The following is a 24,948-nucleotide window of genomic DNA, read 5'->3' on the forward strand; positions in this document are numbered from 1 at the left end:
TCCCCTTTTTCACTGTAGCATTATTTAAACAGCAAAGACATGGAAACAGCCTATGTGTCTTGTGATGAATGAATGGATAAAGAAGATGTGGGATGTATGTGTGTGTGGTACAATGGAATATTATTCAGCCATAAAAATGAATGAAATTTGTCATTTGTGAGAACAAGAAAGGAACTTGAAGCTATTATGGCAAGTGAAATAAGTCAGAGAAAGACAAATACTGTATGATTTTAGTTATACATGGAGTCTTAAAACAAAAAGTAAAAATGAAAAACTGGCTCATAAATACAGATAAGATTGGTGTTCCTATAGGTGGATAGTACAAGTTTGGCAAATAGAGTAAAGGGTTCAAAAGGTACTAATTTCCATTTATGAAATAAATAAGTCACAGGAATAATATACAGCATGGCGATTATAGTTAATAATACTGTTTTACTTTGAAAGTTGTTAACAGATTATACCCTAAAAGTTTTCTCCAAAAACAAAAAATATTTTGAATGGTATGGTGATAGATATTAACTGGACTTATTGTTATGATAATTTTTCAATATATGCAAGTATTAAATCATTATTTTTATACTTGAAACTAACATAATGCTATATATCAACTGTACCTCAGTAGGTACTACAATTGATAGCTCCTACTCTACCAAGTTAAAAGCCTATGTAACAAGTGCTGCTAATTTTAAATACGAAAATTTAAGAAGTCGTCTTCAGTTCCTTTTAGACTTTAATCATTTTAAAATTATATTGCTAAACATATATACAAATGTTTATATATAGTTCAAACAATAATATTAGTAAGTTCAAATGTGTATAATATTAATGTCAAATATGTTTAAAAGGCAAATTTAAGTATAGATATACAACAGAGAAAGCATCTGGATCTAGTTACAGTTTCAAAGAAGCTCTGTAATTAAAAAGTAATCAATATCAAATGAACTTATTTACAAAACAGAAACACACCAAAAGATACAGAAAACAAACTTATGGTTAACAAAGAGGAAAAGGGTGGGGGAGGGATAAATTGGGATGTTGGGATTAACATATAAACATTACTCTAAAATAGATAATCAACAAGGACCTACTGTATAGCACAGAGTACTATACTCAATGTTTTCTACTAAACTATAAGGGGTAAATAGTGGAATAGTGGCAGACTTCATTTTCATGGGCTCCAAAATTACTTCAGACAGTAACTACAGCCATGAAATTAAAAAACAGCTTGCTCCTTGGAAGAAAACTTATGACAAACCTAGATAGCATATTAAAATGCAGAGATATCACTTTGCCAACCAAGGTTCACATAGCTAGAGCTACGATTTTTCCAGTAGTCATGTATGAATGTGAGAGTTGGACCATAAAGAAGGTTGAGCACCAAAGAATTGATGCTTTCAAACTGTGGTGCTGGAAAATACTCTTGAGAGTCCCTTGGACAGCAAGGAGATCAAACCAGTCAATCCTAAAGGAAATCAGCCCTGAATATTCATTGGAAGGACTGATGCTGAAGCTGAAGCTCCAATATTCAGGCCACATAATGTGGAAAAGACTCTGATGCAGTAGAATATTAAGAGCAAGAGGAGAAGAGGGTGACAGAGGAAAAGATGTCGGGATAGTATCACCAACTCATAGACATGAGTTTGAGCAAACTCTGGCAGATGGTAAAGGATGGGGAGGCATGGCATGCTGTAGTTCATGGGGTCACGAAAAGTGTGACATGATTTAGTGACTGAATGACAGCATAAATATAAGGGGGGAAAGAATCAAAAAAAGAATATATCTGAAACACTGTGCTATAGACCTGAAACTAACATATTATTGTAAATCAATTGTGTTTCAAGGTGGATGACACTGAAGCCAATTATACAGAGCGAAGTAAGCCAGAAAGAAAAACACCAATACAGTATACTAACACATATATATGGAATTTAGAAACATGGTAATGATAACCCTGTATGCGAGACAGCAAGAGACACAGATGTATAGAACAGACCTTTGGACTCTGTGGGAGAGGAAGAGGGTGGGATGATTTGGCAGAATGGCATTGAAACATGTATACTATCATGTAAGAAATGAATCGCCAGTCTAGGTTCGATACAGGATACAGGATGCTTGGGGCTGGTGCACTGGGATGACCCAGAGAGATGATATGGGGAGGGAGACGGGAGGGGGGGGTTCAGGATTGCAAACTCATGTATACCCGTGGCAGATTCATGTCAATGTATAGCAAAACCAATACAGTATTGTAAAGTAAAATAAAGTAAAATTTTTAAAAATAATAAAGAACACATTAAAAATATATATATATAGATGTATGTATATATAAAAAGATATCAGTACCACTGTCACTAAGCTTTCACTAGTTTCTATTGATTGCAATACTAACTTTTTAGTTATCATACATTATAAATTAAAAAATCATGTTTTAAATCAGATAATTATAAAAATCATGTTTTTATACAATAAATATTATATCAATTATAAATTTCATTTTTATGAAATTTTTCCATTTAAAAAATTGGTGGAAAATACACATAATGAAAGTATAAGTGGTTATGATTGATGAATACCTAAGTTAAAAGCTGAAAAGTAAAAAAAAAAAGTATATATAAAAATATTTAAGTATTTTTCAAATAAATTATTTGTTAACTGTGTCAACGACCTTTAGACATCACACTTATTCCCTGGAACTTTGAATGCTAGAAATACAGATACATTATTTTAAGTTAAAAGTGTAAGAAAATATAATATTAGTTTTGATGATCTGTGTTGCAGTAACATTTTATAAACATTAGTTATGATATTATAAACAAGTAGAACGCTGGATAATAGATTCTAGAATTTTTACAAGAGCTGTTAAGATTCTGTATATAAAAGAAAATCATATAAAAGAAGAAAAACAAAGTTTTTTTGAAAATCAAATTATAAGGATTATAGTTAGCAATATTTTATATATATCATGGTAGCAAACTATTCGCAGTGGAGAATATCTGTGGAAGACCGAAATCCATAACATATATAGTAATTATATTTTAAAATACTTTTTAAATTTAGCTAGTAAATTTACTGAATTTATCTTGTTTTGAAGAAGACGCGATAATTGTGCACCACAGATAAAATGTACTTTAAAACCTAAAGAGGGGTGTTATTTGAATAGTCAAAATATTCCCTGTCTTCTGGAAAATGAAATTTAGCTGGTTTATAAATTAATACAAATACATTCAATTATTTGAAAATTGCATTTTCATTTCAAATGACATAAAATACAATTTGGAGCAAGAAATTAAGACTCACTTGTAATCAGGACATACTATTCTTCCCCTGTAAATGCATTTGCTTTCTAAAATTTAGGAAGCTAAATATATTTCTGTTAGTAAAAAAACTTTTGTGAAAATTTCAGTTTTCAATTTCTATTCCATACTCTGACTCTAAACCCATAAACCTGAAAAAAACTAAATTGTGATGAGCCAGAGATACATATAAAACAAGGAAAATTATTGATAATTAAAATACCCAGAAAAAAAATATATGAACAAAATAAAAATATAGGCGATATTTAGCATAGCAATATTTATTGTAGCTTAAAAAACCTTGGTTAGCATTCGAGAAGCAGAGTTTGACTATTCTAAGTTGGGTCATTAACATACTTCTAAAAACATAATAGATAGCATATTTACAAACTGAAATTTAGTTACTGATTCTGCTCATTTATTTCTTTACCACATGCCCTCTCTATGCCCCAGGGAAAAAAAAAAAAAAAACCTCATGCTAATATTGGGATAGGTATAAGATGATTTTGCTACCCAGGAGTCATTTGAAATAATCTACAAATAAAACTAAGAGAGCTACAGAAAATCAAAGATAAAGAAAAATACTGGAAAGAGACCAGAAGATAAAATATCTAACATAAGAACACAGATAAGAAGATAAGAATTATAGCTGTCTTCTCCTCAGAACCACACAAGCAAAAAGAGAGTAAAATATTTAAAGTGTTTCCAGAAAAACGTCTCTAACCTAGAATTCTGTACCCTCTGAAATACCTTTCAAAGTGAAGGAGAAATAATTACTTTCACAGACAAGCAAATACTGAAAGAATAAGTTGCCAGAAATTGCCAACATCCATTGGATCAAAGAAAAAACAAGGGAATTAAAAAAAAAAAAAAAGAAGAAGAATTCTGCTTCACTGACTATACTAAAGCCTTTGACTGTGCGGATCACAACAAACTGTGGAAAATTCTTAAGGAGATGCAAATACCAGACCACCTTACCTGCCTCCAGAGAAGCCTATATGCAAGACAAGAAACAACAGTTAGAAAAAGACATGGAACAACAGACTGGTTCAAAATTAGGAAAGGAGCATATATTGTCACCCTGCTTAGTTAACTTCTATGCAGAATATATCATGTGAAATGCTGGGCAGGATGAATCACAAGCTGGAATCAAGATTGCCAGGAGAAATACCAACAACCTCAGACATTCCGATGATACTACTTTCATGGCAGAAAGAGAAGAGGAACTAAACAGCCTCTTGATGAGGGCAAAAGTACAGTGAAAAAGCTGGCTTAAAGCTCAACATTCAAAAACAAAAATTATGGTGTCTGGTCCCATCACTTCATGGCAAATAGAAAGGAAAAACTGGAAAAAGTAACAGACTATTTTACTAGGTTCCAAAATCACTGCTAACAGTAACTGCAGCCATGAAATTAAGACACCTGCTCACTGGAAGAAAACCTATGACAAACTTAGACAGCATATTAAAATGCAGAGACATCGCTTTGTCGACAAAAGTCCATACAGTCAAAGCTAGGCTTTTTCCAGTAGTCATGTACAAATTTGAGAGTAGGAATATAAAGAAGGCTGAGTCCAAGAATTGATGTTTTCAAACTGTGGTGCTGGAGAAGACTCTTGAGAGTCCCTTGGACTGCAAGGAGATCAAACCTGTCAATCCTAAAGGATATCAGTCCTGAATATTCATTGGAAGGACTGATGCTAAAACTGAAGATCCAGTACTTTGGCCACCTAGTATGAAGAACTAACTCACTGAAAAAGGCCCTGATGTTAGGAAAGATTGAGGGCAGAAGAAGGGTGAGACACAGAATGACATGGTGGGATGGCATCACTGAGCCAATGGACATTAACTTGAGGAAACTCCAGGGTATAGCGAAGAACAGGGAAGCCTGGTTTGCTGCAGTTCATGGGGTCACGAAGAGTAGGACATGACTTAGTCACTGAACAACAAAAATTAACTGGCAAGAAATATCAAAAGAAGTTCTTTAGAGAAAGGCAATATACTGTAGTTCAGAAACTCAGTTCTACAAAAAGCAAGGAAAAGCACTGTGAAATAAAAAGGTGTAGGTAAAATAAAACTTTTTAGTTTTGTTCTTCTTAACTGTTCTAATAGATACCAATTTGTCAAAATACTAAAAGCAAACACATGAAATTATGAATCCTTATATATATGAAATTAATCACAGTAATAATAAGAGACAGAAGAAACGAATTAGGTTTATTTTCTTATTATAAGGTACTCAGACTACCTTGAAATTGGAATTGGATTAGTTATAAAAGTGTATTGCAAACTTTAGGGCAACCACTAGAAAAAGTAAAATAAGAACTATAACAAATATACTAATAATGGAGGAAAATGGATTCATATGCAATGCTCAATTAACACCAGGCCAGAAAAAGTGTGGAAGGCAAAAACAGAAACCAAAAAACGGTGGCAATAAACAAAAAACAGTAGTGAATATGAAAGGTATTAATCAAAGTATAGCAATAATCATAATGATCATTGGTAGTCAAAATGCAATGATGACAAGAAATTGACAAAATGACAAGAGATTCTCAAAGGAGATTAAAAAAAGATGAAACTCAACTATATGTTGTCTACAACAAAGCCCACTTTAAAGATAAAGACATTGGGGCTGGTGCATGGGGATGACCCAGAGAGATGTTGTGGGGAGGGAGGTGGGAGGGGGGTTCATGTTTGGGAACGCATGTAAGAATTAAAGATTTTAAACTTTAAAAAATTTAAAAAAAAATTAAATAAATAAATAAAAAAATAAAGATAAAGACATATAGATTAAAGTGAAGTAATTGAGAAAGATATAAAATGCTAATACTAATCAAAAGAAAGCAGGAGTGGCTTTATTAACTTCAGACAGATTTCAAAGCAAGGAAAGTTAGCAGAGATAATGAAGGGCATTACCCCATGAACTATCCAGTCCATGGAATTCTCCAGGCCAGAATTCTCGAGTGGGTAGCTGTTCCCTTCTCCAGAAAATCTCCACAACTCAGGAATCGAACCAGGGTTTCCAGAATTGCAGGTGATTCTTTACCAGCTGAAAATGAGAAAGCTCAGTCGTGTCCGACTCTTTGCGACCCCATGGACTGTAGCCTACCAGGCTCCTCTGACCATGGAATTTTCCAGGCAATAATACTGGAGTGGGTTGCCATTTACCAGCTGAGCTACTGGAGAATCCCAATGAAGGGCATTACATAATGACAATGGGGTCATTTCTCCAAGAAGACATACTAATTGATAAAGTTTATCCTCCTAAAAGCAGGGTAAAACTATTTGAAGCAAAACTGAAAGAAATGCATAGAAACAGATGAATCCACTATCATGGCAGCAGACTTCAATACCTCTCTACAGAAATGGACTGATCCAGCAGACAGAAAAAATCAGTTAAGGATATGGCTGAACTCAAAAAACACTACCAACTGTAATTAATATCTACAGACTACTTAATCACACAAGAGCCAAATACACACTCACCAAAAGATCACATGAAACATCTGTCAAGATAGAACACATTCTGGATCATAAACTAAACTTTAGCAAACTTAAAAAAAAATTATACAATATCCATTCCATATTTCCATGAAGTTAAAGTAGACATCACTAGCAGAAAGATAGCTTGTAAATCCCCAAATAGGTGAACATTAACAACACATTTCTAAATAACTCATATACAATGCAAAGCTCAAAATGATCACATGATAAACTGTTTAATATTTTTAACCAAATGAAAATAAAAATACAACTTATCAAAATGTGTGAGATGCAGCAAAATTGGTGCTTCAAGGTAATTTTTAGCACTGAATGCATATACTGCAAAAGAAGAAAGATCTAAAAGTAACAATCTAAACATATTAAGTTAGAAAAATAAGGGGAAATTAAATCAGAGAAGAAAATAAATAATATGAATTAGACTGGAAATCAACAAAATGGAAAACAGGAAATCAATACAGAAAATCCATTAAACTAAAAACTGGTTCTCTGTCAAGATCAATAAAATTAATAAGACTCCAGCCAAGCCAGAGAAAGAGATAGGGGGTGGAAGGGACAGAAATAACCACTATCAGAAATGAGAAATGGAAAAACACTACAGATCCCACAGACAGTACTATGAATAACTGCATGCACACAAATTTGGTAACCTTGATGAAATGAACTGATTCTTTAAAAGAAATAATCTGACAAAACTCATACAAGAATAATTCTGAATATGTGTATATCAAAGAAGGAAACTGAGTCAACAATCAATAACCTTCCAAAACAGGAACACCAAGCCCAGATGGGTTCAATAGGGAATACTAAGGAAGAAGTTATATGAATTCTCTACAGTCTCTTTCAGAAGACAGAAGCATAGGGAATACCTTCTAACTCACTCCATGAGCCACCATTATCCTGATACTAAAGCCAGTCAAAAACATTACAAAACTACAGACCAGTATTTCTCATGAAAACAGATATAAAAATCCTTTTAAAAAATTAATAAATCAAACCCAACAATGTACAAAAAGAATCATACACCTACTACTGAGGAAGGTGATTGCAGCCATGAAATTAAAAGACTCTTGGCTCCTTGAAAGAAAATTATGACAAACCTAGACAGCGTATTCAAAACCAGAGACATTACTTTGCTGACAAAGGGCTGTCTAGTCAAAGCTAGTGTTTCTCCAATAGTCATGTATGGATGTGAAAGTTGGACCCTAAGAAAGCTGAGTGCCAAAGAATTGATGCTTTTGAACTGTGGTGCCCTTGGACTGCAAGGAGATCAAACCAGTCAGTTCTAAAGGAAATCAATATTCACTGAATATTGATTATTCAATATTACTGAATATTCATTGAAAGGACTGATGCTCAAGCTGAAGCTTCAATACTTTGGTCACATGATGGGAAGAGCTGACTCACTACAAAAGACCCTGATGCTGGGAAAGATTGAAGGCAGGAGAAGGGGATGACAGAGGATGAGATGGTTGGATGCCATCACTGACTCAATGGACATGAGTTTTAGCAAACTCTGGGAAATGGTGCAGGACAGGGAAGTCTGGCATGCTGCAGTCCATAGGGTTGCAAAGAGTCAGACACGACTGAGCAACTGAACAACAAAAACACCAAGCTGGATTTATTCCAGATATACAAGACTCCTACAACATTCAAAACCAACTAATGTCATCTATCACATCAACAGGTAAAAAGAAAAATCACAGGATTATATCAACAGATGCAGAAAAAGCATCTGACACAATCCATTACCTTTTCATGATGAAACTCTATGTATACTAGGAACAGAAAAAAGTTCCTCAACTTGATAAACATTGTTTTCTTAAAAAATCTACAGCTAATATCATAATTAGTGATCAGGAAAAAAATAAGCTTTTCGAATAGGAAGTCCAAGACTAGAAATGTCCCATCTCACCATTACTTCCCAACATTGTACTGAAAAGCACTAGCTTATGCAATGAATGACACCAAAAAAAAAAAAAAAGAAAGAAAATATGCAGACAAGATCTCTGTTCACAGATAACATGATCATCAGTGTAGGAAATTCAAAAGACTAGACAAATACTCTTGGAACAATTAATACTAAGTGGTTACAGCAAAGTTGTAGATTGAGGGTTAAAACACAAAAGTCAAACACTTCTCTTATACCAGCAATGAATGAGTTAAAAACACAACATCATTTCCATTTACCACTACCAAAAATAAAATATTTCTGTGTAAATGAAAAAAAAAAAAAAAACCACACAAGAAAAACAAACAAAAATGCTAACGAGAAATTCAAAGAATAAATGAATGCAGAAAGACTTAATGTTCATGGATAGAATGATTCAGTACTGTCAAGATGTCAGTTTCCCAATTTATCTTTTCATTCAAGACAACCCCCCAAAATCTCAGCGAATTATTTATCAATATTGACAAACTGATTCTAAATTTTATATAAAGTGGCAAGAGATTCCCCCAAACACAATATTTAAGGAGAAGAACAAAGTTAGAAAAATGACACTGCCTGACTTTAAGACTCACTATAAGCTATAGTGATCAAAACAAAATAGTACTGCCAAGAAAAGAGGTAGATCAATGGAACCAGAATAGAGAGCTAAGAAACAGACAGACATGAATACAATCAACTGCAATGGAGCAAAGACATATTTCCAACAAATGGTGCTGAAACAGCTGGACATTCACATGGGGGGAAAAAAAAAAACAATCTGAACACAGATTTTATACCTTCAACAAAATTAAATCAAATTGGACTATATTACCTAAATATAAAACATAAAACTATAAAACTCTTAGAAAATCACTTAGGAGAAAACCTAGATGACATTAGGGATGATGATGATTTTGTTAGATAAATCATAAACATAATCCATGAAAGAAATATGTTATAACCTACAGTTCTTTAATATTAAAAACATGATCTGCAAAAGTTAATGCCAAAGGAATGAGAAGACAAGTCACAGACTAGGAGAAAATCTTTTGTAAAAGTCACATGTGAAAAAGGACTCACTAAAAATGTACAAAGAACTCAAAATTCAAAATAAGAAAATGAACTAGGTTAAAAATAAAAGGCAAAACCTTAATACAAACTTCAGTAAAGAAGATAGAAAAGTGGCAAATAATCATATGAAAGTTGCTTCTCATCACATGTCATCAGGAACGAGAAAATTAAGACAAGAATGAGATACCATGACACACCTAATTAGAATGGCCAAAGTCTAATACTGATAACACAAACTGCTGACAAGGATGCAGAGCAACAGGAACTTTAATTCATTCCTGTAGGAAGGCAAAATCATATAGCCACTCTGGAAATGAGTTTGTTGGTTTCTCAAACAAACTAAACATACTCTTCCCATAAAATCCAGCAGTGCATTCTTTGGTATTTACCCAGAGAAGTTGAAAACTTATTTAACATATTACCAGGCACATGGATATTTATAGCAGCTTTCAGTGCAGTTCGGTAAAGTCACTCAGTCGTGTCTGACTCTTTGCGACCCCATGAATCGCAGCACGCCAGGCCTCCGTCATCATCAAAATTGGGAAGAATCAAGAAATACTTCAGTAAGTGAATGCATAAATAACCTGTGGTACATCAGACAAGGGAGTATTTATTGAGCACTGAAAATAAATTAGCTATCAAGCAATATGCTCAATATGCCAGTAAATCTGGAAAACTCAGCAGTGGCCACAGGATTGGAAAAGGTCAGTGTTCATTCCAATCCCAAAGAAAGTCAATGCCAATGAATGTTCAAACTACTGCACAACTGCACTCATCTCACACACTGGTAGAGTACTGCTCAAAATTCTCCAAGCCCAGGCTTCAGAAATATGTGAATCGTGAACTTCCAGATGTTCAAGCTGGTTTTAGAAAAGGCAGAGGAACCAGAGATCAAGTTGCCAACATCCGCCAGATTATCGAAAAAGCGAGAGAGTTCCAGAAAAAGCATCTATTTCTGCTTTATTGACTATGCCAAAGCCTTTGACTGTGTGGATCACAATAAACTGTGGAAAATTCTGAAAGAAATGGGAATACCACACCACCTGACCTGCCTCTTGAGAAACCTGTATGCAGGTCAGGAAGCAACAGTTAGAACCAGACATGGAACAAGAGACTGGTTCCAAATAGGAAAAGGAGTATGTATATACTCAAGGCTGTATATTGTCACCCTACTTATTTAACTTATATACAGAGTACATCATGCTGGGCTAAAGGAAGCACAAGCTGGAATCAAGATTGCCGGGAGAAATATCAATAACCTCAGATACGCAGATGACACCACCCTTATGGCAGAAAAGTGAAGAAGAACTGAAGAGCCTCTTGATGAAAGTGAAAGAGGAGAGTGAAAAAGTTGGCTTAAAGCTCAACATTCAGAAAACTAAGATCATGGCATCCAGTCCCATCACTTCATGGCAAGTAGACGGGGAAACAATGGAAACAGTGGCTGACTTTATTTTTCTGGGCTCCAAAATCACTACAGATGGTGATTTCAGCCATGAAATTAAAAGATACTCCTTGGAAGGAAAGTTATGAGCAACCTAGATAGCATATTGAAAAGCAGAGACATTACTTTGCCAACAAAGGTCCGTCTAGTCAAGACTATGGTTTTTTCAGTGGTCATGTATGGATGTGAGTGTTGGACTATAAAGAAAGCTGAGCACAGAAGAATTGATGCTTTTAACTGTGGTATTGGAGAAGGCTCTTGAGAGTCCCTTGGACTGCAAGGAGATCCAACGAGTCCGTCCTAAAGGAGATCAGTCCTGGGTGTTCATTGGAAGGACTGATGTTGAAGCTGAAACTCCAATACTTTGGCCACCTGATGCTAAGAGCTGAGTCATTTGAAAAGACCCTGATGCTGGGAAAGATTGAGGTCAGGAGGAGAAGGGGACGACAGAGGATGAGATGGTTGGATGGCATCACCGACTCGAGGGACATGGGTTTAAGTGGACTCCGGGAGTTGGTGATGGCTAGGGAGACCTGGCGTGCAAAGAGTCGCCAAGAATTGGACACGACTGAGCAACTGAACTGAAGTGAACTGATCAAGCAATGAAAAGACATGGTGTAATCTTAAATGCATATTACTTAGTGAAATAAGCCAATATAAAAGGGCTACATACTTAGAATTCTACCCACGATATTCTGGAGAAAGGAAAACATGAAAGCACAAATATCAGCAGATGCAAGATTTGGGGAGAGGGAAGAATAGGCAGAGCACAGAGGATTTTTAGGAGAGCTAAACTACTCTGAATAGTATTATAACAATGTATACATGTCCTTATACTGTGTCCAAACCCACAAAATAAAAAGACCAAGAGTGAATTGTAAGAGAAACCACAGACTTTGGGTGATCATGTTGTATCATTGTAGGTTCGTCAATTTCAACACATGTACCACTCTGGTAGGTATGCTGACAATAAGGGAGGCTATGCCTGTGTGGGGTATATTGGAAACCTCTGTACCATCTTCTAAATTCTGCCATGAACCTAAAACTGCTTTAAAAAATAAAGAAAGCAAAATACAAGTTAGGGGAGAAGGTTTCCCTTTGCCCTACAGAAAGGGGGTGAAGATTTCTTCAATAGGACACAGTGGGGAAAAAATAGTGAATAGGTTGAGACCAGACTAGCTGAGCAAAAAAATCCAAAGAAAGAAAACAGTAAAAAAAAAAAAAAAAAAAAGAGAGAGAGAGAGAGAAAGAGAGAGATTTTTTGCTTTCCACTCCACATCAGGAAGAGTAAGAGGAGGAAGAGTGGTTAAACAGAGAGATGATACTCAAATAATAGAAACAATAAGAACCCCGGCATAAACGGGCCAAGCCAAGAACCTGAGCTCCATGGTCCATAATCCAGGACCTCATTTGGATTCAGCTTCTTTTCATGACGGAGAATAAAAATTTAATGTCTCACGATAATTTTCACACAATCTTCATAGTTTTGCCCATAGTGATAAAAATAAGTAAACTGGTATTATTGTTAATAAGCACAATTCAGTTCAGTTGCTCAGTCGTGTCCGACTCTTTGTGACCCCATGAATCGCAGCATGCCAGGCCTCCCTGTCCATCACCAACTCCCGGAGTTCACTCAAATTCACGTGCATCAAGTCAGTGATGCCATCCAGCCATCTCATCCTCTGTCGTCCCCTTCTCCTCCTGCCCCCAATCCCTCCCATCATCAGGGTCTTTTCCAATAAGTCAACCCTTCGCATGAGGTGGCCAAAGCAAAACATCTTATTTGGATAATGGAACTCTGTACCTGGTACATGGTCACAGTTACACAACTCTGTACATTTACCAAAAATCATGAAACTTCTCACTTAAAACAGGTAAAGTTAATGGTATGTAAACTGTAACTCAGAAAAGTTCTTCAAAAGTCTATTTCACTTCCTTTTATGGCACTTCTTCACATACTCTCTTCCAATAGGAAAAAAAAAAAAAAAAGCCCAAATGCCCCCAAAGAGTATCTTTTTTTCAACTTATTATGGTTTGGTTTGTCTGATGTCCCTTTTAAAATATGGAACTCAAGATCAATCACATCATTTCCATTCTGTACAGAATAATGGGTTACTACTTACTTTGTCGACTAAGGTCTATCTAGTCAAGGCTATGGTTTTTCCTGTGATCATGTATGGATGTGAGAGTTGGACTGTGAAGAAGGCTGAGCGCTGAAGAATTGATGCTTTTGAACTGTGGTGTTGGAGAAGACTCTTGAGAGTCCCTTGGACTGCAAGGAGATCCAACCGGTGCATTCTGAAGGAGATCAGCCCTGGGATTTCTTTGGAAGGAATGATGCTAAAGCTGAAACTCCAGTACTTTGGCCACCTCATGCGAAGAGTTGACTCATTGGAAAAGGCTTTGATGATGGGAGGGATTGGGGGCAGGAGGAGAAGGGGACAACCGAGGATGAGATGGCTGGATGGCATCACGGACTCGATGGACATGAGTCTGAGTGAACTCCCAGAGTTGGTGATGGACAGGGAGGCCCGGCCTGCTGCGATTCATGGGGTCGTGAAGAGTCGGACACGACTGAGCGACTGAACTGAACTGAACTAATCTTTTATCGATTTATTTTATTCTGGTCACTGTAGCTTATGACTGTTCAAACAACTATATCACACTGTCTGATTATATAAAACATAAACTTAAATAAAATCCATTAACTTTTTTTACCAGTATAATCAACTGCCAAAGATATTTATTCCCAATCACACAGTATATAACATTTCTTTTCACTTTCTACTTAAAAATTAATATTAGTAAAAATTTGAAGAAAATAGAAAAGGCAGAGGAAGGACAAAAACCATAGCTGATATAGTATTAATACAATCTCTCAGCTAATAGGCTCTACTGATTTTCTTTCCTTAGGGCTATAATTATTTAGCTCTATAATTTAAAAAGTAACTCCATCTATCTGGTGGCTCAGACGGTAAAGCATCTTGCTTATAATGCGGGAGATCTGGGTTCGATCCCTGGATTGGGAAGATCCTCTGGAGAAGGAAATGGCAACCCACTCCAGTACTCCTGCCTGGAAAATCCCATGGACAGAGGAACATGGTGGGCTACAGCCCACTGGGTCACAAAGAGTCGGACACGACTGAGCGACTTCACTTAAACTTATCTGCTGACAACTCCTCAAATTGTATCTCCAGCCCAGATCGGTCTCACAAAGTCCAAATTCATGTACAATGCAAACAAACGCATACACACTCAAGTGCCCATTACATATGCATTGCATACATATACATCTGTGTATTTTATGTGCCCAAAACCAAATGTTGAACTCCCCGTGCTATCCCAATAACTGTCTCTAGACTTCTAATCCATAGCCTTTCCCATTTCACTTGTCCCTCTGGCCTTCAAGCAGTTATCCATGACTCCTCTTTCTTTCACATTCCACAGCCATTCTGTTAGCAAATTGTATTATTTGTGCTTTCAAACATACATCCAGAATCCATCCAAGTTCTCATCACCCCCATTGTTACTATACTGGCCAAGACTTCACCAGCTCTCACGTGTTTTGCTGGAAAGCCTCTACACAAGTCTCCCTGTTTCTATCATTGCCTCATCTTCCATTACAGTCTATTTTCACATTTCTACATGCTCTTTTCAACCATTAAGGAAACTGCATAAAAACCCAGCAACGGCTTTGTTTCACTCAGTAAAGGAAAATCTTTTATTTAGGCTGTTGTCATCTCTCTAACCTTCTCTCTGGCCATTTTTTTCCTTTCATTCACTCACCTCATTAAGTATTCTATATTTTCTAAACATTCTTAATGCATTTTTTTATTAACAGAAAACAATAAAACGACAAGAGAGTAATTTCCCTTTTTACTCAAATGCTTCCTAAGTACAGAATTGAATAACAGGGTTAAGACTTTAGAAGAAAAAACTAAGTTAAGTTCGTGATAGTAACTTGTAAGCCCTTGAATGTTTAAGTTGCTGATGAAAACTTTAATGAGGACAGTCTTCTTAAATTGTACCGTGCAGTAGAATGATTTCTGAGTTTGGAATTGAAATATCCTGCTTAAATCTTCTCTCTACTGCTAACTGTGAGACTTGACTAAGTCACTATTCTTTCCGATTCATAGCTTTCTCATGTATAAAGATGAAAGAAGAATCTGTAAAACTCATCATAAACTCGTGCTTTACAAGAGAATACACTTATTTATCGGTACCTAACAGAAACACGTCCAATAAAACTGATTATTCCCAGGGATGCAACTGAAAGTTCTAGATTAATCTTCGTACACGAAACGATGCCAAAGAAACAGCCAAAAATACCACAAATGTTAAGGGCCTCATTGCATAAGTTTATACAATTTCCAGAAGCTTATTAAGTGATCTCAAAACTGAGAGATGGTGAGGCTCACTCTCAAGTAATGCAAGGAGAAAGAAGCCACAAAGCCTCCTGAATAAATATGGATTTTAAAAGTTCAGAATGTATATCTGAACACTGGGGATGGAGCAGATGGCTTCAGATGACGATCCAAGGATTAGGGATTATCTTTCAAGAGATCCTTGGGAACTGCTTCTGGCTAAAAGAAACCACGCTTAGGACGAATCACCTTTGAGAGAAAGCTACAAGATAGGCTGTAGTTTCGAATTCTCCTTACACTGGTGAATTCTCGAAATTTCGTCGCCCAAACTGAACTACTTACCGGGTCTATCGGGCTGCAATGCCTTATGAGTTGGGAACTAGCGGCCCAGACCCGGCACTGTCCGACAAATCTCTAGGTGGCCATTTCCGTTCCGGAGACCGTTACTAAGGGAACGGGGCGAGGCTCTGCGCTGACCCCATCGTGGTTTTGCCTAGGCGGGCCAGAGAGCTTCGGGGGCGTGGTTACGTAAAGGACGCACGCAGGGGGCGGGACAGACGCGAAACCGGACCAAAGACCAGGTTATGTCCCAGGGCGCATGCGTACGATGCTTGCCTGCGGCATACCTGGAAGTCCTCGGCGGCCTTGGGAAAGGTGAAACTATGGAAGCTGAAAGTGCCCCTGCCGGCCGATCTTTGCGAGAAGCCACCCAGCGAAGGTTGCAGAGGTTTTCAGAGCTTAGAGGTACCAAAGGAGGAATCCTAGCACCTCCCCTGCAATGGATAGAAGGAGTGCTTTACGTGCTGGGATATTTGCTGGAATGCCACTTCCTTTTACTAATCACCTGCGGACCTAGGACACTGGCCCAGGCGGAGCTAATGTTCCTGTTTTTTATTCTTCTGTCACTCTGCTTTCTTTACGTTGTGCTTGTTACTTTCCTCCTTTAAGTTTACTTCTTATTGCATATGTGTGAGGAGGATGGAGAAGAAAGACACTTATTGGCCTGACTAGTGAAGCTATAAATACAAGTTAAACATTTGGTTAGTTCATTAACAAAAATTACTTCAAATAAACCTAAAAGATCTAAAGCATAGTGTTTTGACGCTTATAAATACAATTTTAACTTTCTTCCAGTCCCTACCTATTTCACCAATTTGTTCCATAATGTGAACGCTTACTAAGAGAAAAGCCAAACAATATGGAGGAATTATGAACAAAATATTTAAAGGGTTAGAAAAATTTTTTAATTTTTTTAAAAGACTATACCACTTGTCATTTCTTGTACAACTATCTAATAGGTTATGTTTTTATCGACATTACTGCTCTTAAAAATACAGAAAATAGTACTTAGATAACCTCACCATCAGCCAAAAGTTCAGTCTATCTTTTGTTGAGTTCAAGGAATTGGGAACTTTTCTGTTATCCGGAATTTGGTATCATTCTCCAATAACCTTTGTAAGCTTGCATGATTCAGCTTAAGGTAATTAAAAATTAATGTGCCCATATTTATAAACACCAGCATTGTAGCAGTAGATCTCTGGTTTAATCTTTCTTAGCCAACAAACATTAAGTCCTACCCATATGTGAAAATTGATTTTCAAAGCTGGAGATTCATTGATTGCTTTGGCTCCTCTTTTTATTTAAGAATTGAGCTCATCTTTAGCAAGTCAAAAGTGCTTCTCTTAATCAAGAAACATTTTAACTCTCAGAATATCTAAGTAAATGGAATGGTAGACCAAAAAAGGAATAAGTGATCTAAAAGAGAGGAAGAAATAGAATTTGTCAACAGTCCTTACAAGAGAAAAAGAATTTGTCAACAATCCTTATTGGAATTATTTTGAATCCTGCTAGCTGAACACTCATTATTCCCAAATTCTCAAAAGAAGAAGATACATTTTTGGAGATACTGTCGCCTCTTTCTTTTTTTCCAAATAGGTAAAACCTGTAACAGCTAGAGAATTCTAATAATATTTATCTTTTCTTTCTTTTTGCACATAGGCAAATCTATGGCAGCTGGAGAATTCTGGGACATTGTTGCAATTACAGCAGCTGATGAAAAACAGGAACTTGCTTATAAGCAACAGCTTTCAGAAAAGCTGAAAAAAAAGGAGTTACCCCTTGGAGTTCAATATCATGTTTTTGTTGATCCTGCTGGAGCCAAAATTGGTATGTGTTTATGGTTAGATTTATATCATAAGTTGTGGGTAGAATAATCACTGAAGAAAAGTTTTCCTGTGGCTTGCAGTTTATGGACTATGTGTGTTTCCACCTGTAGTCTTTACAAATATAAAAATTTTTAATGTAAATTCACGTTTTAAGAAAGATAAAAGGGATGGCAGGTGTTTTTGCACATTGTGGACATACCATGGAAAACTTCCAGAATATTATTCTATGTTAAAATAAAATTTATTAGTCTTAGTAAAATTTATTTTGATGGTAAACATTCCTTTGAACCTTATCCATAGTTCTTTTAAGTTCCCTCCAAACTCCACAGTTTGTTCAGAAATTAAATTAAGGGAGCAAGTTAGGAAAAATACATACTGCCTCTTGAGACCACAATGCACAATGTGAAAGAGCATAGTCTAATTGCATAATTATTGTAAGATGTTTACTTTTAAAAACAAGTTGTCATCTTTGCCTTTTGACCTTCCCTTATAAATAAAAATACATGCCATTTTTCTGGGGGCCGTTTTCCATGTGATACTTAAAGCGGAAGCCCCTTGATACCAGATTTAGGGTATTTATATTTAATATTGGCATGTCCTGATTAGCCAATGTTTTAACCTTTGTAAAATGTGGCCAGTACTTCTGTGATTCTGATGTTTGAATGAGATTTAGGCACAAAATGTTAGGTAACTTGTCCAAGGTAACAAGTAAATGGAAGTTACATTTACTTCCATTTGTAAATTTTTAGGAAACTTACATGATTTTTAGGAAATCAGGTTCTAAAAACCTTTTTGGAGAGTAAATCTAAGGCACATATTTGATCATATGGGAGAATTATTTTAATGAATTTTATGGTTCTTAAGTCCAAATGAATGTGCAAATTTATAGTCTTCTAGTGCCTAATTTATCATTTCTTTCTTTATATTACTATTTTCATGAAAGGATTAACTCAACTTTTATTACCAAGGCCTGATCTCTGGGTTTTATTACTAATTATTTAATTGCCAGGAAATGTGTATTTAATTTTATTCTTTTGCCTGTACCTTTGCTCTCTGCCTAGTTAATTTTAGCCAAAGGATCTTATCCTCAAAGTTTTAACACCTAAATTTACTGTAATAAAATAAACCCTGCTTTTTAACTTTAAGGAAATGGAGGATCAACCCTTTGTGCCCTTCGATGTTTGGAAAAGCTTTATGGAGATGAATGGAATTCTTTTACCATCCTATTAATTCACTCTGGTAATGTTATACTTTACTAATATACATTTTCTTTTAGTATTTCACCCATGATATCTCAGGGACGTTTTTTACCCATACCAATACTTCTTTCTTTCATTTTGTTCTTTTGTTTTGAAGTTAATTCTGCTTTGGAAGCAAATATTTCATGTATTTCTTGATATTGTTAGGTTGTTAGTAGCATAATATCTTTCACAAAATTTAACTTTAAAATTATGGGTCACGTACATTATCAGCTTTTCATGGACATTGTTCCATTTCCCTAAGATAGAACTCATCGAAATATGAGCATTTCTTGATAATGCTTTAGAAAGGATTCTTGCTTTAGGGGAGAGGCTGCATTAGTACTATGATTACCAGACTTTAGACAAAACCTTCTGTTAACACATTTTTATCTAGCTATTGGTGGCCAAAGTCTATAATCCTTAAAGAGTTTAAAAACAAAAGAAAAGGTGTGACAGAACATAGAGTTGACAAAGTATAAAAGAGGGGAAATCCCATACAAATAAGGCGATAGAAATATAAGAAAGAAATAATCTCAGAATAAAGGATAGTTTTCAAATTGGACAAGCTTGGTTGTATTAAAATTTTGGTTGTATGATAGAAACCTCTGTTACTTTCCCTCTGTGAACTGAGGACTGTGAAACTTTGTCATGGACCTGCACTGTTCAGTTACAGATATTTTAGAACCATTTGTCCATATGGTTACCAAGGCACTTTTCATTTCTTATGATTCACACACACAACAATTCTTTTTAAAGATGATATCAAGTAAAGCATCCAAGTTCTAATTTTAAGGTTAATTTAAAAGGTTAAAAAAAAAGGCTTAGAGTTTTATTCCAGAACATTATTATTACCAATTTAGTAAAAATTAAGTTAGACACCAGAAAATATATACAATTGATCCTTGAATAACACAGGGTTTAGGGGTGCTGACCCTTACACAATCTGAAATCTGCATGTAACTTCGTAGTTGAACTTCTATAGAGGTGGTTCCACTCTGCATATCCACAGTTTCTCATCAGGGATTCAACCAACCTGGGGTCATACAGTCTTACAGTATTTACTGAAAAAAATCCTATATAAAGGAATTGGTATAGTTCAAACCCTTACTCTTCCAGGGTCAAGTATAATTAAAAATAGGTAATTCTTGTAATGTGAAATTTTACTGTTGGTTAGTATTTGGAAAACGAAAAAGAAAGTATTAACTCTTGTTGGTTGAACAATGTACTCTGAGGTGAGTACTTTACATCTATTATTGATGTAATAATAATAAATATAAATATAATATAATATAATAATAAAGCATTATTCCACATCTGCTGTCTTAGAGTAAATACAAAGATAAACAATTAAAAAATGGTATACCAGAATTTAAACCCATTTTTCTGTGACTCTTTCTACTGTCTCTCACTATAATTAGTTACATAGTTACATAAAATGATGTAACCAATTATAGTGTATTTAATGTATTTAAGAGAACACACTTTTCAAGGAATTAAGTCATATGGCTCATCATTGTTGGAAAAGCCTTTTTAAATTAAAAACAAATATATATTGTAAAATGCTTTTATATAAATGTACCTTTACTGCTTTTAAATGTAGGTAATAATTTGATGAAAAATGTTGCAACTGGAAATTAGTCTTTAATAGATAATTATGTATACTGGTTTTTTGGTGACATTTTTCTCCCATGAAGTGGATTTTTAATATGGTAGTTTACACATGGTTGAAATTTACTGGTTAAACTGTAGATACAAGATCATATTTTTGCTCATTTTCCTTTTTACTTGTTCTATAGTTGATTCAAAAAAGTGTCATAGCCTGTGAAGCATATTTAGAATTCTTTCCTAGTCTAGAACTGCATTATATCAAATCTTTACAGGAGAATTGCTCTTTGAATTTGAAATTTGAAATTTATTATTCTTTCCTAGGGTATAGTAATGCATATATTTTAAATATCTTTAGAGATATTTTGTGTTGTAACTGATGCTCCTACATTTTTAAATCTTACAAACAATCTTATAAACATTTTAAAACAGTTATTTTGTTTAATTCTATATAGGTGGCTACAGTCAACGCCTTCCAAGTGCAAGCGCTCTGGGGAAAATTTTCACTGCTTTACCTTTTGGTAGCCCCATTTATCAGATGTTGGAATTAAAACTAGCCATGTACATTGATTTCCCTTCACATATGAATCCTGGGATTCTGATTACCTGTGCAGATGATATTGAACTTTATAGTATTGGAGAATCTGAGTTTATTAGGTTTGACAAACCTGGCTTTACTGCTTTAGCTCATCCTTCTAGTTTGACTGTTGGTACAACACATGGAGTGTTTGTCTTAGAACCTTTTAACCATTTAGAATATAGAGACCTCGAATACAGAAGTTGCCATCGTTTCCTTCATAAACCCAGCATAGAAGAAATGTATGAGTTTGATGCTGTGTGTACACCTAGAAATTTTTTTCAACAGGAATTTGCTGGGCGTGACATGCCTTCTCTTAAATTAGAGCCTGAGTATGTCTACACAGACAGCCTATTTTACATGGACCATAAAACAGCAAAAAAGTTACTTGCTTTTTATGAAAAAATAGGTACGCTACACTGTGAAATAGATGCCTATGGAGACTTTCTTCAGGCTTTGGGACCTGGAGCAACTGTGGAGTACACCAAAAACACATCAAATGTTACTAAAGAAGAGTCAGAGTTGGTAGACATGAGGCAGAGAATATTTCATCTTCTTAAAGGAACACCATTAAATGTTGTTGTTCTTAATAACTCCAAATTTTATCACATTGGAACAACAGAAGAATATTTGTTTCATTTTACTGCAGATAGCAGTTTGAAGTCAGAGCTTGGCTTACAGTCTATAGCTTTTAGCCTCTTTCCATCGATACCAGAATATTCTACTAACAAACCCTGTATTATCCAAAGTATACTGGATTCAACATGTTCTGTGACACCTGGCTCAGTTGTGGAGTATTCCAGATTGGGGCCTGATGTTTCAGTTGGGGAAAATTGCATCATTAGTGGTGCTTATGTCAAAACAACAGCTGTCCTGCCTGCATATTCTTTTGTGTGTTCCTTAAGCTTGAAGATGAATGGACACTTAAAGTATTCAACAATGGCATGTGGAGTGCAAGACAACTTGAAAAAGAATGTTAAAACATTGTCAGATGTAAAGTTACTTCAATTCTTTGGGGTCTGTTTCCTGTCATGCTTAGACATTTGGAATCTCAAAGTTACAGAGGAACTATTCTCTGGAAACAAGACATGTTTGAGTTTGTGGAATGCTCGTATTTTCCCAGTTTGTTCTTCTTTGAGTGATTCAGTGACAACATCCCTAAAGATGTTAAATGCTGTACAGAGCAAGTCAACATTCAGCCTGAATAACTATAAGCTGTTGTCCATTGAAGAAATGCTTTTCTACAAAGATATAGAAGACATGATAACTTATAGGGAACAAATTTTTCTAGAAATTACTTTGAATAGGAAGCAGTCTGATTGAGAGACATCTTATTAAATATTGTATTGGAGAAGGAAATGGCAGCTCACTGAAATATTCTTGCCTGGAAAATCCCATGGACAGAGGAGCCTCATGGGCTATAGTCCATGGGGTTGCAAAGAGTTGGACAAGACTGAACTTCTGAGCACAAATATTGTATACTTTGCCTTTCTTGATTGAGCAAGATTGCAGATGCAGGAGTTTTCTGTAGACAGTTGGTTTTTAATTGAAGTGAATTAATGAAAATTATATTGACATGATTGATGTAGCACAACATTAATAACAAAAATATAAACCTTTTTAATAAAAATTAATTGTAGTGCTGTAAGTTTAGAAAAATGAGTTTTTAAAGTTTTATCACTATTTTAACTTTTATAAAGATGGATTTGTGGAATGTTATTTATTCGCAGAGTAGTAGAACAGTCTTAAAGGTGATTTTATAAATAAACCTTTAAAGTTTTTCATCTTCTTTTGGACTTTGGTTCAAATGAAGTTCTAAGTATTCACTGGCAGTTTTCTCCTCAAGTGCATTAATCCTATTCTGGTGAACTATTATAAACATGCCATACTATAGGGTCTTCAAAACACTGTAGAAATGATGTAGAAGTACGTGTGCAGAAACAAATCTGTGGCAGACAGTCAGATAAAATCAGTGCTTAAACTATTGTGATAGTCTTAAGAAGTACAAACTGTTCTGAAATTGATGATAAAAATCTTTTATTAATCTTATCAAAATGAAACCAAAAGGATATATGTGCTGTTTTATCCTTATAAACGTGAACCCATGTTTGTGTATCTTAAAAATTTTCCCCAAAATTTCATCTATAGGAAAGCATACATACACATAAAACTCAAGAATCTGTATAGGAAAATTTTGGAATAATTGGGATTCCCTGATAATTCATATAAGTTCATTTTGGACATTATCTTCATCCTCCCTCATGAATCCTTTAACAGAACTATTACAATTACCAGATGGACAGATTTTTACTTTTCATTTTTTAATTTTCTGACCATGCACTAGTAATAACACTGAGAAGCAGTAAATGGCCAAAAGGTAGACAGCAGGAAGGAGCCAGAAAAATAGAGTGACTGTGAAAATATACAGATGATAAACAGCTTCAAGACAATAAAAGTTGGCTGGAACTCTGAGCACTGTGTTCTTATTTTGGTATAGGCACATATTTGAAATGTTTTCATACCAAAATCTAATAATAGAGAAAAGTTTTGTCAAGAGTTTTGTGTTTTAACATGAATAAATTGAAATAGAACTGGTCTGTGCCTGTATTATTTATATGTCAATATAAAATTAGCATATCAGTATGAAAATAATTGTTTGGTAAACCAGAAGTGATTTATCAGCAAGTCTCAATTATGATATTTATGTGTATTTTTCCAAGTTTCTTCTCAAGAGGAAAATAAAGATATACGGTAGCTGTTGTTTACCAATTACTGATTTACTTGCAGAGGTTTCACAGGATGTTATGTGTCATTCATTAAAAATTCATTGCTATATTTCTAATCTAATTGATTAAGGTACCATCAGTTATTAAGAATCATCATATTTCATTGAAAAAGAAAACTGCCAATAAAATGAGATGCAATGCTTTTCTCATTGCTTGACATTTTTATTTATTGGAAATCTTTTTGAAAAGCACTTATATAGATTTGTTTTATGCAACCCTTTTGCATATACATGTAAAGAAACAAAAAAGTGAAATATTAAAAAACAGTCAAAACTTTCCATAGCTTCACATCTAGAGACAAACTTTTCTAAAGCAGTATTCAACTTAAAAGTGGTTGATCCATGTGTTTCCACCTAGTACCACCTTTGCTATCAAAGATATTGATAAAGCTGCATATTCTTCAAGTGCCACCACCACACTCCTGCCTGGATTGACCTTCAAGCCATGGCCACCAGATACTTGTTCTGCAAGTTGGATGCTGATGCTTTATTACTTGATGAAGTTGTTTCACTTTTGCCTTAATCACATCTCTTGAAGGTGGTCGGCTTCTATTTAATATCAGTGGGAGGTTTCTGAGAAGTTGGCGGTCACCAGGTTAATCATATTTCTGCATGATGTATGAATGCTAAATTGCTCTGAAATATTATCTGTTCCGAGAATTTGGCAGCGTCTCCTTTAATATGCACCTCTTGGTGTATAGTACCACACATGTACCACTAGCACTATGCCTAACTCAACCAATGTGATAATCCCATGCATGAATAAGTAAGAAATTGAACATTTTCTCTTGCTTTATCATTTTTACTTCATAAAATCATAGGCTTTCAAGGTTTGTAAAGGACAACTACTATTTGTAAGTAAATATATTCTGTAAACTTACTGATGAATTAATAATGACCAAGAAGAGCATAGAAAAAATGCAACTTTTGATTATGGTCTTCAATCTTGGGCATTTATCTTCCAAACTAAACA

The 24,948-nt window shown here is 35.1% G+C and overlaps 2 protein-coding genes across 2 annotated transcripts in view; one reads left to right on the forward strand and one right to left on the reverse strand.

Moving 5' to 3' along the window:
* Positions 1–16,126, reverse strand: part of LRRIQ3 (leucine rich repeats and IQ motif containing 3) — a 204,074-nt gene extending 187,948 nt beyond the window's left edge. Inside the window, exon 1 of the mRNA XM_005678463.3 lies at positions 15,945–16,126. The gene's annotated coding sequence lies outside the window, so the exon portion shown is untranslated. The remainder of the gene's footprint in view (positions 1–15,944) is intronic.
* Positions 16,186–24,125, forward strand: FPGT (fucose-1-phosphate guanylyltransferase). The gene is made up of 4 exons (XM_005678260.3): positions 16,186–16,346; positions 17,601–17,768; positions 18,914–19,006; positions 21,069–24,125. Exons 1-4 carry the CDS (start codon positions 16,187–16,189, stop codon positions 22,511–22,513), a joined length of 1,866 nt encoding a protein of 621 aa, XP_005678317.2. The 5' UTR covers position 16,186; the 3' UTR covers positions 22,514–24,125.

This window comes from Capra hircus, chromosome 3, assembly GCF_001704415.2.
Source record: "Capra hircus breed San Clemente chromosome 3, ASM170441v1, whole genome shotgun sequence".
NCBI lineage: Eukaryota > Metazoa > Chordata > Mammalia > Artiodactyla > Bovidae > Capra > Capra hircus.

Coding starts and splice junctions, on each gene's coding strand:
- FPGT (XM_005678260.3), top strand. CDS start 16,187: ATGTCCCAGGGCGCATGCGTACGATGCTTGCCTGCGGCATACCTGGAA. Junction 16,347..17,600: donor GAGGTTTTCAGAGCTTAGAG/GTACCAAAGGAG, acceptor TTTTGCACATAG/GCAAATCTATGGCAGCTGGA. Junction 17,769..18,913: donor TCCTGCTGGAGCCAAAATTG/GTATGTGTTTAT, acceptor TTTAACTTTAAG/GAAATGGAGGATCAACCCTT.